The sequence below is a fragment of the Gigantopelta aegis genome, chromosome 10 (assembly GCF_016097555.1).
Source record: "Gigantopelta aegis isolate Gae_Host chromosome 10, Gae_host_genome, whole genome shotgun sequence".
Taxonomy (NCBI): domain Eukaryota; kingdom Metazoa; phylum Mollusca; class Gastropoda; order Neomphalida; family Peltospiridae; genus Gigantopelta; species Gigantopelta aegis.
The window spans coordinates 72,770,760-72,785,899 of NC_054708.1; the positions used below are offsets into that span (position 1 = coordinate 72,770,760).

The 15,140-nt window shown below is 38.9% G+C and overlaps 1 protein-coding gene across 3 annotated transcripts in view; it reads right to left on the reverse strand.

Moving 5' to 3' along the window:
- Positions 1–2,252: 2,252 nt before the first annotated feature.
- Positions 2,253–15,140, reverse strand: part of LOC121384547 (hexokinase-1-like) — a 34,248-nt gene continuing 21,360 nt past the window's right edge. For all 3 annotated transcript variants that reach the window (XM_041514983.1, XM_041514985.1, XM_041514984.1), the window contains exons 3-11: positions 14,846–14,985; positions 13,898–14,113; positions 13,451–13,550; positions 12,695–12,783; positions 11,885–11,997; positions 11,158–11,316; positions 9,374–9,513; positions 8,327–8,463; positions 2,253–7,250 (exon numbers count right to left, since the gene is read on the reverse strand). In XM_041514983.1, the coding sequence (XP_041370917.1) occupies positions 7,161–7,250; positions 8,327–8,463; positions 9,374–9,513; positions 11,158–11,316; positions 11,885–11,997; positions 12,695–12,783; positions 13,451–13,550; positions 13,898–14,113; positions 14,846–14,985 (1,184 nt within the window). In that variant the 3' untranslated portion in view covers positions 2,253–7,160. The remainder of the gene's footprint in view (positions 7,251–8,326; positions 8,464–9,373; positions 9,514–11,157; positions 11,317–11,884; positions 11,998–12,694; positions 12,784–13,450; positions 13,551–13,897; positions 14,114–14,845; positions 14,986–15,140) is intronic.

Sequence of the window (15,140 nt, forward strand, 5' to 3'; positions counted from 1 at the left end):
ACACTTTCATTTGGCGTAGTCAGGATTTTATATTAGGGGGATAAGGGGCACCCACACTTTCTATCATAAGTCGTGTTATGGTGCGACATGTAAACATAAAATGGGCGGGGGGGGGGGGGGGGGGGGGAGAGAGATGTGATTGAGAGGGCATGACCCCCGTGCACCATGTGCACCCTTGTCCACATTCGAAATATTAATTTTATCTGTCGCACCGTACGCGTAGAACGTCTAACCATTACCTACCCGTTGAAATTGGAATTATTATTATATTTCATAAATATAATAACTAATGAATTCAAACGCCCTTGACTACAAACACCAAACATATTTAACAAAATATTATCATTATCCCCTACACCATATACAAGTTTAACAATCTATTCGTTTATAAGTACTTGGATACCCGTATATCTGTATTAAATATCTGTATTATTACATAATATATTGATGTGCGTGATTGTATGTGTTTGTATATGTGTTTGTGAATGTATTGTAATTAATGTATTTTCTGTCAACCATCTTTTCACGTGTATATAACAAAATGTTTATGTATATATTCCTCCTATGCCGTTGTGTAACAGCCCGAGTGTAAATAAAGTCTTGTCTTGTCTTGTCTTGTTTTGTCTTGCGATTGAAAGCAATGAATCAATCAATTTTTTTTATTTTTTTTTAAACCATTGATTTCATCTGCTGCATCCTAACCGCACGCGTACGACGCGACAGATTCATTTGGTCACAATACCGATAGGAATTGTTTCTATTTTTCTCGCGCAACTCAAGCGACAAACATATATTAACCAATCAAACAACTTTTACTTGGACTGTTGATAACTGTTGATAACAATTTTAAAATGAAGACTGTCGCTATGGTTGCGTCTGGTTAGGATATAAATATTATCGCGTCACTCGCATCCGTTCACGTCGCACGCGTCCGGTTAGGATACAACTTAAGGATACAGCTTAAACAGAGATACACTTCGAGCTCGTTCATTTATAGTGCTGGATGTTATGCAAATGTTTGTATCGCAATATATCATGTCGATACGGGTACCTTATATCACGATACATATACTAGTATTTAATTTTAATAGTACTTAGTAGTACTTACAAAAAAAAAAGACACCCCTCCAAAAAAAAAAAAAAAAAAAAGAAGAAGGAAAATGCGTAATACAAGTTGAAGTTTATATTTAGACGTGGAAACATTGGTTACCTCTGTGTTTTAAAGTTAAAATATTTATTTTGTTTAGCATCACAAGAACACATTTATTTATTTATTATCGGCTATTGGTTATTAAACATTTGGTAATTTTGACTTTAATAACAAGGGATCTTTTTTATGCACCATCCCACAGACAGGATAGCACATGCCACGGCCTTTTATATACCAGTCGTGACGCACTGGCTGGAACGAGAAGTAGCCCAATGGGCCCACCGACGGGGATCGACTGCGCATCAGCCGAGCGCTTTACCACTGGGCTACGCCCCGCCTTCAAAAGACTATTAAATAGCGTCTTCCTTTGTCACAACTGTGGACTGAGATATTACGGAACCAGTGGAGGGTAAGAGATCAGTGTAGATAATATTTTTACGGAAATTACTGAGTATATCGCAAAACGTCTTACTGATCGTTTGATTCATAAAACATTATGTCGGTATTGATAAGCTAGTGGTGTTCCAATGATCGATTATAATCGACAATTGATCGGACTGGCTCTTTGATGTGATGATCGATTGTAAAAATACACAATCGATTGTGTGGGAAAATGTTAGCTGTAACTGGTCCTCCAGTTTAGATGATAAAATTGATGTAAATATACAGTGGTTTGGGTTTGTCTTCATGTGTACATCAAGACAAATTGTATTAAATGGTTAATATGGTCATAAGAACGTTTTGAATTATAACTCAAAACGTTCTTATGACCATACATTTTTAACCGATTTTGTAATCGAAAGTTGATCGGTTGGTGCCAGCCTATTATAACCGATGATCGATGAGGAAATCCCAACCGATTCCCATCACTATAAGCCTATGGTGGAACATGATTTAATGACGAAGACCCTCCCAGCCAACACTGAGCTCGATAGCTCGTGCCACTAAATCACCAGGGGCCTAATTCGCAAAGACCTTTTAGGCTCTGCTAGACATCAAAGCATCCTCTCTGCAAGTCTTTTAGTATTGTCCTGCGAGATCGCAAAGTTGCGAGAGTTTAGTGAATTGGGTTCCAGTTTTCAAAAACAAAGAAACACTGACAAATATGGTTAGTATTTATTTCTTGCTGTAGCCCAACAGGAGTAAAGTAATATTGTTGTTTCTTAAAATTCCGCCATATGTGAGTACAAACGACACTAATAACATTAGTATTCTATCTGACACCACTGGATTTCAAACTTAAGGTTTTAAACTACAGTGTATGAACAAAACTAAGTTTACCATGGCTAAATTATTAACCCACATATACAAATAGAATTACCATTGCACAAAATCTCAATCGTAAAACATAAAAACAAACATTTTAAACGTTGATAAACAGAGTTCCCAGTATTCTGTACACAATGTAAGAAATATAATCACCCACACGAAGTAAACAATGCATATAATGGTGTATTTACATGTGAAGCAACAAGAAACAACACGAAAATGTATATATGTATATAGAAAGGTTTCTGGATTTTAGTTAATCAGAGCAAATTAAAAACCAAAATCTAATAAAATGACAATTATCGTCTCTTAATTTGTTTCTCTTTAAACTTTCTATATTAAAATATTGTTTCAAATTCCAATATGAGTTGATTATAATATTAAAATGTTAAAAAATAAAACGTTTGACTAAAAAGTCGAAGAAGACTGACAACTAAATTAATTAATTCTCAATGACAGTAGTTTCAACACATGGAATAAAGTTATTAAAAGGATATTAGTAACGTAAAAGAAGTAATGTCGACACCAATTCCATACAGTTCATAGCGGTGTGTCTACAGGTCAGGTCAGGTCAGAGTGTTTAACATGCACGTTCAGAGCAAGCTGTTGTAGCGCACCCCTATCCTGGGCACAGGTGTCTGCCTCAGCCGGCTCCTCCATCCAGGACAGAAAAGGAGTGGGATGGGAAGGAGGGGGGGGGGGGGGCACCGCCTGCACTGGCAGGTGCAAGGAAGCACCAGCAGTCCGATCGGGGCCGGTAACAAAGAGGGGTGTGTCTACGTGTTCACATGTCTTTTATACTTAAATTGTGTTTTTACGTATTGGTATAACTTTTATGCTTTAATTACTCGGATAAAGTAACACCATATGCATGATACTGAATATCTGCAACACATCATGCATACATTCATGGACTTTTAACATAATTAATATTGTTACTATTTTATTTACCACTCCCCATCACATCCCAAAGAGCCATCCCCACAAACATTCGCAAATCAGAATAGTAATTGGGAAACAGTTATTGTACTGAACAAAACAAAAATGTTTCCGACACTGAAAACTGAAATAATTTTGAATCATAGGTCATGACCTTAGGTCTACCGCTGACCAATCACAGTGAATGTATGAAAAGGGAACGGTTTATAATTATGCAATGTTTAAAATTGCTCCATTACGTAATCGGTGGATGAATAATGAATCGTATGCTTAGAATAGCAAAGTTTACTAGTGAAGACGAGTAAACCTACATGTAATTTCGCTGTACGTGTACGGTTCCGAGTTTACGTTACTTATTATAAATAAAACAATTTCATTTGAATTTCACTGTACGTGTACGATTCAGACATCGGGTTACTTACTATACATACAAACATTTGATTTTAATTTTACTGTACGTGTACGATTCTGACATCGAGTTACTCGTTATAAATACAACCATTTCATTTGAATTTTATTGGTAAAGGTTGGGGGAAGGAAGTGAAAGCAACATATTGTTTGTTCGAGACTCCTGTAAATGGTTGGATGTCTATAAATAATACTTTTCAAACTGTCTTGAATGTACTCATTAAAACAGTTGTGAAAAAACAACAACGAAAGAAACAATATCTGGATACTGGGTAGGGTTACTAGTAAACGAGTATTATAACCCAGTCTATCTCAAACATGTCATGTAAATAGCAATGGAAGTGCATAAAATCAACAAGTGCTGTAAAGAGCAAAAGTTTTAAAATACACAACAAACACAACTATACGAGCTGTATACGATGTCATAGCTGACCATTACATGGCAGTACTTACAAACTGAAAAGTAAAAACGTAAGTAGCAAATAAACACTAAGGGCTGCTCCAAACTATCACATAAACCAGTCTGTACTGGATTTACTAGCATTCCAATTAAGAATTTTTTTTATTAAAACAATGTGTTTTCCAAACAATCAGAAATGTAACCCAGTATCTTTTGAAAATAATCATTTCTGGTGTGAGACCTTTTGATGATGGTGGTTATGACACGAGTTTTAAAATCTTTACCACGCACAAGTTCAAGAAAGTTTTACAAAGACCACAGAACTATCCAGATCTCCAGATTACAACAGTAACATTTTACATCCATCGGCGTTTTGTATTAGGAGATCACCAACATTGCTGGTGGGGGGGGGGGGGGGGGGGGGGGGGGGGGGGGGGGGGGGGGGGGCAATCATACTATCTATTAGTCCTCCCCCTGCACACGCGTCTGGAAACCTTAACCAAAACTAAGGTAATTATTATTTTTTTCAGTAGATGGTACTTGATAACAGTTACTGAAAGTTAACTCATGTTGTTCGGTGAAGGTAAAACTCGTGTTATAACAAAAGGTATAGCCCCACAAATAATTATTTCCAAAGTATACATTCACCAACAATACACAACACTTGGCACGGTATACCAAACATCACGGTTTTGAGTTGAATTTTTATCCTGCTGTATATTTACAAAGAAAAGTATGTCTATTAACGTACACGTATGCCGTGTCACGAATAAGAAAAATAAACACGTGGATACCACTTAAAACCTGTTGCCCGCATTAGCAACACTTATTAAAGTTAGCAAGATACGTAGGCCTATACTATTAACAACAACAACAACAGAACTTTTTTTCAATTATACACATATTGTAAACAGGTTTGCGCGTAAAGCTTCAGAGGCTGTCTGCTACATTAGACATACAATGAAAGACCGTATAGAAAAAGAATAACATCGGATTACAGGCACTCCCACGCATACCTCATCTTGAAGGCTGGGCAGGTAATAAGTAGGAGCTCCAAGGTCATATGACTCAAACTCCGCCAGGGCCTTAAGTTAGACATTTGTCAACTTCAGTGACTCGGGGTCAGAGACGTCAAAGGTTGGAGATGAATCTCTGACTGGGTTGACTTGAAACTTTTTTTTTTCTTAACTGTAAAATTATCGTCGGCCTTGAAAGCCCAAGTGTCACCAGTTTAGAATCGCGAGCAGACAACATTCTAGATGAAGGGAACACGTCAAAAAGCAGTTTCCTTTAATATTAAGGGACGAATCTCATTCATGTGTGATTATACAGACTTGGCGCTGCGCTTATAAAACTTTTTAAACTAGAGTCGACGATATAATAAAGTCACGCTCACAAAGGACGTAGGTAACGTATGGAGACTTTCTCTTAAGTCGCGACTTGATTGCTTATGCTACTTCTACCAGTGTTCAAACAATACTGGAGTCTGAAGTTCTGCAAGTGCGTGCAATGGCAAATCCAAAAGAAGAGTACGACCTTTGCCTGTATTTTAAAAGGTCCAGACTCAAGACTTTAGCTAACTTTAACTACATGTTTTTGTATGGGGAAGATTTCGTTAAAGTCGACCCTTAAAAGTTTTACAAGCTTGGCGTCTGGACTCCCGAGTTGGAGGAAGGACTGTGGCCTGGCTGTTCAGGAGGTCGACCGATCGTGAACTGTTTGACTGGTACCCTCGTCTTCTATCATATCTCATTCACTTGACGTTAAACATAAAACCCCAGTCTTGCGAGCGACCAAGATTGTTCGTCCGTCAGAAAATGCCAGGTCAAAGAGGTGTTTCTGAAGCGACTGCAATATGCTTATCATTGTCTGAAATACAAACTAGCTCAAGTAGTCCACCCCTTTTACCTGTCACCTGTCTTTAGAGGTCACCTTAAGTTTCTCCTAAATCGACATTCATCTGTTTTAAGAGGTCATTATGTACAGTTAAAACCCTTAAAACCAGACCATTTGTAAACCGGAATTCCCTCAAAACCGGACGTTTTTCGCGGTCTCTTTTTTAAATATCAGTACAGAACATAACCTCTCTAAAACAGACACCCCTTAAAACCAGACGTTTTATTCAGTCCAATGGGTGTCCGGTTTACATGGGGTTACACTGTACTTCCTTTCAGTAGTTGTGTGACACACGTTTGAAAGTAGCTGTACACTCAGTGAATATTTCTGAAGAATTTATCACCATGTAATAATAATGTTATGTACAAACACATTAGTAAGGAACTAAACATACCAACAAATTTCAAAACTTTGTCCTTCAAATTAAAGATCTCTCATAATATCACAAAAAATCTCTACTGGTTTTGTTTAAAATATACAACAATAATAATTTTCTGTGCTACATAAATATATGTTGTTTTAAAGAACAAAATTCATTCTTTCTAATATATGACACCATGTCCTTATATTTGAAGTAGCTACACACTATATCTTCAGGTACAGATGCAAGATCACAATTCACTAACAACTCAAAACACATGGAAAATAGACTTCTGTCTGAAAGTTTGATCAATAAATCAAATTCGAGCGTTTTCTGTGTCTTACAAGAATAATTATAATTATGCACTCAATTGTCGACAACTCTTTCTGGGAGTCCGTACTTAACCAATATGGTCAAAACTGTATAAACATCCACATCACGTATGTCTACAGCATAGAAGCTTTCACAGAGTCAGCGCAGGTTGAAGCTTATATACAGAAATAATGCTGCCATTCAGAATACAAATTTACATCAGTTCAGTTCTTTCACCTCGCCGAGAAGCCGATTTCCTGCTTATGCCAGTGACGTCACAGTCAAGTAACATTTATCCAGGATGTCTGTTGGGATCGCATGATAACAGTGTGAAGCACACCAGTCAATTTTAGCTACACATAGTAACACGTGACAACCACACAGTAACCACTTGGCACGTGATCACATCTCTTTCAACCTCGTTTTCAAACTTTGAGACTCCGCAGTCGCATGGCAACGGCCGCAACGAGCGCTGCCCCCTTTCCGCTTCCGTCGTGAGAAAGTGATAGCTTAAACTGGAATAAGAAAGAAATGAGAGGGTTCAATAGTACGCTTTTACCTTTTTACTTGTTTTTGCTAAAGACTGCTCTAAAATCAATGAAGGAAGGAAGGAAATGTTTTATTTAACGACGCACTCAACACATTTTATTTACGGTTATATGACGTCAGACATATGGTTAAGGACCACACAGATATAGAGAGAGGAAACCTGCTGATGCCACTTCATGGGCTACTCTTTTCGATTAGCAGCAAGGGATCTTTTATATGCACCATCCCACAGACAGGATAGTACATACCACGGCCTTTGTTACATCAGTTGTGGAGCACTGACTGAAACGAGAAATAGCCCAATGGGTCTACCGATGGGGATCGATCCCAGACCGACCGTGCATCAAGCGAACGCTTTACCACTGGGCTACGTCCCGCCCCTAAAATGAATGAATGAATAAATGAATGTTGAACGACACCTCAGCTCACAAAATAGATCGGCTATTGGATGTCAGACAATGACAAATGTGTAAATGAATTGATGATCAACATCAATATATATATATATATATATATTTGTTTTCTAAAACTAAGTTTAAAACATTGTGTAGAGAGCTGTGCATAAGTATAAGTATTACAAATAAGTATGCGCAAAAGTATAAGTATCACAGTTAAGTATATTAATATTTTGAGTAAAAAATCAGCATCTCGTAGAGACTCCAAGATAGTTCAGCGTGGAATCGAAATGATTCTATCACATTTCGTCTACCAAATATACTAGTATCTTCCTAGTCGGTTCAAGATGATGACACTCCACCAAAATGTGACGAACTGTCAGTGTACGCCGACAGTGTTCACACTGAGGTGAATGATCCTTTACTGTTCAAAAAATGCACTAATTGCATTAATAAATTATAAACAATCAAAGCAGCACGTCATTCAAGAAATATATCAACTTTGACCCCGTCTAAATGTCTCTTATTATAAACTGATGGATTATCTCAACATTAAAGAATATCTGAAACTTATACTAAATTATAAAATGGTCGTACGGTAAACAAATACTGTATATGTAATATGATTTTTTTGCAAGGGTTTCTACCTTTAGGCCATTATGAACAAGCTCCTTTATTTTGAGCGACATCAAATTGTGAAATCGCGGGTGAAAGCGGTAGAGGGATCCATCAACTGCTATCGTCATTTCCGGTTTCTTCAAGCGGTTGATTAATGTAGCAAGTCCTGAAAAAAGAAAATTTCGATATCTTAACTAATTTAAGTACTATGGTAAATATAAAATATAGTAATCATCAAACAGCATAATGGTTTCAACATTATAAGAATATATTCTGAATTATTATATAAACTAGAACAACAAGTCATGCATCAGCCAGCCAAGTAGACAACTAGCCAGTGAGCCATCTAACTGGACATTCAGAAAATCAGATAACCAACCAACCAGCTAGACAATAAGCCATCCATCTAGACAGACAACTATCCATCTAGCCAGGCGTTCAGACTGACGGACAACCAGCCAGCCATGTAGTCAGACATTGAGACACACAACCAACCAGCCAGATCCACTAGCCAGCCAGGTAAACAACTAGCCAGAAAGCCTGCTAACCAAGCAGCCAGCCAGACGTTCAGACAGACAATCAGCCAATCAGTCAGTTAGCCACACACGCGCGCACGCACACACGTATGCATACGCATGCACACCCACACACACCCACGCACACACACACACACACGCATGCCCACACACAAACAGATACTCAGCTCGCGAGATAATTAAAAGCAGTGATTATCAGGAGAAACGTCTTCTCCTGCCGTTGCCCAGAACAGAGGGAGCGGGTCGTAACACAGCAGTAAAGCCTGATGCGCGGTTCGTCTGGGATCGATCCCCGTCGGTGGGCCCATAAAGCTATTTCTCATTCGAGCCAGTGCTCCACGACTAGTATATCAAAGGCCGTGGTATATGCTATCCTGTCTGTGGGATGGTGCATATAAAAGATCCGTTGCTGCTAATGACTATAATATGTCAAAATTACCAAATGTTTGACATTTTATAGCCGATGATTAATAAACGAATGTGCTCTAGTGGTGTCATTAAACAAAAGAAACGTTCAACTAGTCCCAGCCCAGTACTGACCTGCGGCTGCGAGGAATGCCGACCTGGCCGACACGAGGGTACAGACATACTTGATGATCTTGCAGTCCTCCGTCGTAAAGTTGTCGATGCCCAACTCCTCCAGGACCTGCTTCGTGTTGCGGAAAAACTCATCGTGGTCACTGTCAGTGAGAAAAACACAACACTTATGACTAGGGCTGGATCCAGCGTTGTTTTAGGGAGTGTGTGAATACATAGGCGGACCAAGGAGATATTTTAAGGAGGGGACCTACGACAAAAGGGCACATCATTCAACTTCTAAAATAGGGCACTCAATAACATTTGGCATTCGTGAAATAAAAATTGTAAACAAATTGTTTTTAAAAAGGGGCTTATAAATGTTTGATGGAGAAGGGACAGGTCCCTCTGGTACCACACTTTGGATCCGTAATTGCAGTGTGTACAAACAAAAAAACTTTGAGTTGAGTAAATGAAGATATTGGGTCAATTGACCATCGTTTTAAGTACGTACAGTAGATGTTGAGTGTTTTCTCAATGGTATAACTTTTCTTGATATTGCTTTTGTATCATGCACCATTTTAAACGCATTTGTACGTAAATGTGAACATTCTACCACCAACAGACGACGTAATAAACTGATGTTCTACTGTTCCTTGGTGTTCAGAGTTCTACTTTTCTCCACTATAATAAACTGGCATTGTGCAAATTTTCAATGCCTGCTTACCTCCCTATGGGATGGGATGGGAACTCTTATTTACGTGCCCATATCCACAAAGGTTCAGGCACGCCCACCTCGGATTTAGCCTCTGACTTCGCCAGTGACCAATTCCGGGGCAGGAGGGGGGGGGGGGGGGGGGGGGGGGGGGGGAATAAAATATGTAGGGGAGTAATTTAGAAACGTGGTATGACCACTTAAAGCAAAAATTATAAATAAATAGGGGACTTGAAACTTTAAACTAATTTTAATTAAGATTAATATTTTTTAGAAGCACCAATTCAATATAGCTAACTCAGGTTATAAAGTTACAATTAATATGTAGACGGTGCAATATATTTTTCAGTCGGGCTGGTCTAAAAAACTAATATAATAAAACGATAATATAGTATTTATTTATAATAATTCATTTAATTACTTATAGTCTTAAGCCCTGGAGGAATAAGGATTCGCAAAGGGGGGAGCATCGCGCCCAATCCAGTCAGCGCTCAAACAGGCGGGTAGCCCAGTTCGGCTGGTCCGGATTTCCATGGGGTGGAGGTTCCGGGGGAGGGAGGCCTCCTACCAGGCATTCTATCGGCCCAAACCGCCTACGCCCTAGCGCACCCAAACAGCACCAAGTCATCCATGTAGCACAGTAGGGCAGTATTTAGGATGATGATGGTATAGGGGAAGGAAGGGAAGGAATGATAGGATTGGAAGGATAATGGTAGTGAGAGCCCGCCAGGCGCCGTCCGGTGTGGTGGTGAAACGTATAGTTGAGGAGATATCAGCTAGTCGGGTGTTGAGCCGTTGAGAGGTGTCCTCGTAGAGTTCCTCAAGCATTCGTGAGCCTTACACCCCGAAGGGTGCGTCACCTATACGGATGACAAAGTCATTGCTATATAAGCCTCGGGATTACCCAGGTAACCACTAATCGTTAAGTGGGTGATCCCGAGTACCGGCCAGGTTTCTTTTTTTTAATATCTTAGTACCTCCCTATTCAACTTCAAAAGGTGGGACGTTTCTTATGAATCTTCTGGTTTAAATTGAAGGACAAAGGCCAAGTATATATCAATGTCCTCAAGTCGGCCTTGCGACCACTGATTACCTTTCTATTTCTGAGACGTATTTGGTGTAGAACTTGCCGCGTTCGAACAGCAGACTGTCTCGGTCGGCGCCCATGAAGACGAGGCCCTCTGACGTCAGACGTTCTAGCGTCAGTCTGACTATCTCCCCCATGTACATCCCGGAGATCATCTTCTCCATACTGGAACAGCAACACCACAGTTTAGTACAATAGTAATACATACCCATTTAATCTTACTGTAGTAATAAAAATACTTTTGACTGTGCAATAAAAGAAATATTTTATTAAAAATAAGTGTAATAGTATTCCGAATCGAACGTAGCAAATGTGTGGGTTACTGCTACTGGGTCCGCCTTAGATTCGTGTAATACATGTAGTTATAACTACATATGTGTTGACAATTCACATACTTTACCATTTTATTTTGTGCACATGAACGTTTTTCCGCGAGTATAAATCACACAGGAACGTAGCTAACAGTAATGCATTTACGCTGAATAAGCTAAATATAATCAACAAAAAAAAAACCCAAAATAGGATTTGTGGTTTTTTTACAAAATTGTTCAGCTTGAATGCCATTTTGTCCATTAAAATTACGAATTTCTTGTGACTATTTCAGTCCCATTTTGACATTCTATTAACCGAATTACTTGTACCATGAAAACAAATATATGTAGCCTATTAACATGTTTGCGTTTCTTTTGTTGTTCAGTGTATTCCACTGTGTGGTACACGAGTAAGCTCTTACATCTGTTTTCCTGGGTTAATGGAATATGTGTCGAGCTCCCTGTCGTACTCTGTCCGGACGAAATCCAGACAACCATTGTCACCAAAGGCTCCCCACTCCGTGTTGATGATTACCTAAACATGTCAAATAATGTCAGCAAAAACTGATTTACCATTATATATATGTGTGTCTCTCTCTCTCTCTCTCTCTCTCTCTCTCTCTCTCTCTCTCTCTCTCTCTCTCTCTCTCTCTCTCTCTCTCTCTCTCTGTATGTGTGCGCGTGTGTGTGTGTGTGCGTGTGTGTGTGTGTGTGTGTGTGTGTATGTGTATATGTGTGTGTGTGCGTGGTGTGTGTGTATGTGTGTGTGCGTGGTATGTGTGTGTGTGTGCGTGTGTGTGTGTGTGTGCGTGTGTGTGTGTGTGTGTACACATGTATATATAAACACAGAGAGAAACGTATTTTATCAATGCTAGTCTAAGGCTATTAAGGAATATTGTGACATGATAAAATAGTAATCTGAATTATCCATTCTAAAGTGTTAAATAATAATAAATATATTAAAGATTGTATCTATTTAATTATTATATAACATAGCCTACTAACAAATATTTATATTCTTATTTGTCGAAATCCTGTCACATTACTTTCTGTTGGCATCGTTCAACATCCGTTTTATGAGTCATGTCGTCTTGATTACAGTATTTTTTTAAATGTTGATTTCAGTTATTTGAAAAATTAAAAACGAAGAAAAAATGTACACCCTTACCCAAAACCACATTATGTTGTGGTTTTACAAATGTAAAAAGAAGTGATGTCAAACAGGGACTCACCTGGTTAGGATGAGCTTTATCCTTATTATCTGTGTCCCACAAGCCAACATTGTCAAGTGTTTCCATATAGCAAGCATTGCAACCTGTACCTGAAAGACGACAAAATCAAACACATTAAACATAAACTTAAACAGGGTTTGTTTTTGTTTTGTTTTTTAGGTTATTTTGTGGGGAGGGTTGGGGATTTGTGGGTTTTTGTGGGGTTTTTATTTATTTATTTTTTAATTTTTGTTTTTTTAATGTGAATAGTTCAGCTGGATTTTGAATTACGCCAAAAACGAACTCTGCTAAAGTGTGCAAACTATTCTGCTTAGTTATCAAAATAACAGAGTGCAAATAGATTAAATATCAAAATTGCAACATAGAAACCAAAAGAAGACTTAGTAACTTCAGTTGACCTAGCATCTGCGATTAAAAAAACATAGGTCTCATTCATTTCACGGAAGACATACTGAAGCTCTAGTATTAAAAAATAGTGCAGGTCCGCAGGAACCTGGGGAGGGGGGGGGGGGGGCAGTGTGGTCTGTGACCTCATCTGATTCAATTTTCAAAACATTTATGTTTTCTTTGTCCTTCTGTATAATAAATTTAAACCAAATAATGTGCTTGTTCCCCTTCCCTCCACCCAATTATAACGTGCGTGTGCCCTACATTCATACTTCACATATCGATCCGACGGTCTGTAGTGGAGTGTGACAGGGGTATTTCTTATAACCAGACTCATACATACTAAAGTTAAATGAGAAGATCACATACCGAGGATGAGTCCGATCTCACACGCCCTGTCACCATGAGCGGCAGACATCAGAGTTCCTACAGCGTCGTTCACAATCGCAACTATCTCCACGTCTGTGTTCTACAGAAAATAAATTTTATTTATTTTTAAAGAGACTGCCCTGCGTTCTGATTAGTATATCAGCGTTTGTTTATTCATTTGTGTTCTGGTTGTCCTAATTTTTATAAGTAGCTCAAGCTGAGAGAGAGAGAGAGAGAGAGAGAGAGAGAGAGAGAGAGAGAGAGAGAGAGAGAGAGAGAGAGAGAGAGAGAGAGAGAGAGAGAGAGAGAGAGAGAGAGAGAGAGAAAACAAAATTGAGATTTGGTTTTAGTCTAAGGTTTTAGTTGCACGTTTAATGGGGGTTTTATGTTTACCAAATGGCTTACTTTTGAAAAGAAGAAAAATCAAAATGTAATTGTTACACGTACTGTTCGTCTTTTCAAAGCTTCGTGTAGGAGTTGGCAGATGTCTTCACCCACTACCCCCTCGCACCGGAACCCCTTGGTCCATTTTGAGAGCCTCGCTTTGGCCAACCCTTCCTGTCTACACGGGAAGGAGAAGGTGAAGCCAAGGGGCAACTTCTGACCCTTCAAGTCGTGTTCATTTATGAACTTCCCGATACAGTCAGCTATGTGGTCAAAGAGCTGCTCCAAATAAACAAAAAAAAACAAAAAACAAAAAAAACATGTAAGACAATATTTAAAACACCACAACGACAAAACAACTTTTCTGTGAAGTAACTTGATTCGTCTGTGTACACACTAATTTAACTAAGATGTCGTATTACATTGGTGGAAGGAAGGAAATGTTTTATTTAAGGACGCACTCAACACATTTTATTTACGGTATTATGGCGTCGGTACATTGGTGGAATATGTGCTACAAAAATGGGTAGATATGAAAAAATAAAATAAAATAAAACCACAGAATTATCGGATGTTTGTGACAATGTTCTTGATATTATAGTGATATGTTTTATTTGTTCAATGTGAAAAGAGAATAGGCATCAATAGAGGACACAATATTTCACGCGAAACCATCGTTCTGTTCGCATGTAGTCCACGGTTTTATATTCGGGGACATCCACATGGGATAACCACACTGTTTACGAGTCGTGTTATGGGGCAACTGGTAACTATAAAAAGTAGCGGATGACAAAGTGATGTGACTGGGGGGGGGGGGGGGGGGGGTGGGGGGGGGGGGGGGGGGGGGGTACATCTCTTTGTTATCCACTACCTTTTATATTTACCTGTTGATGGGGAAAACCCTCAAGTTTTTTAAACATGTTGTTTAAAGAAAGAAAGAAAGAAAGAAAAAAATGTTTTATTTAATGTCGCCCTCCAGGTACTGGCCGTTCTAGGTGTGACGTGACCTACTTGTTGTCCAGTGCCGAGCATAATCCTCTGCGGTATGAGGTAGGTTTTACTCTGAATGTCCACGTCCAGCTCGTCTATCTTCACCAACAGAACGCGGAAATTTGTGCCGCCCAGATCCAGCGCAAGAAAACTTCCAGTTTCTGGAAATCAAATAGTCAATGTATCAAACATTCGTAGCAGTATATATAAAAAGTCAAAATAGTTTGGAACATGGAGTGTAGGGACTGACTAAAATGTTAACAATCTTTTCCCATTAAGTCTACCTAGTTGTTTTAAGAAGAGCCGAACAGGGAGT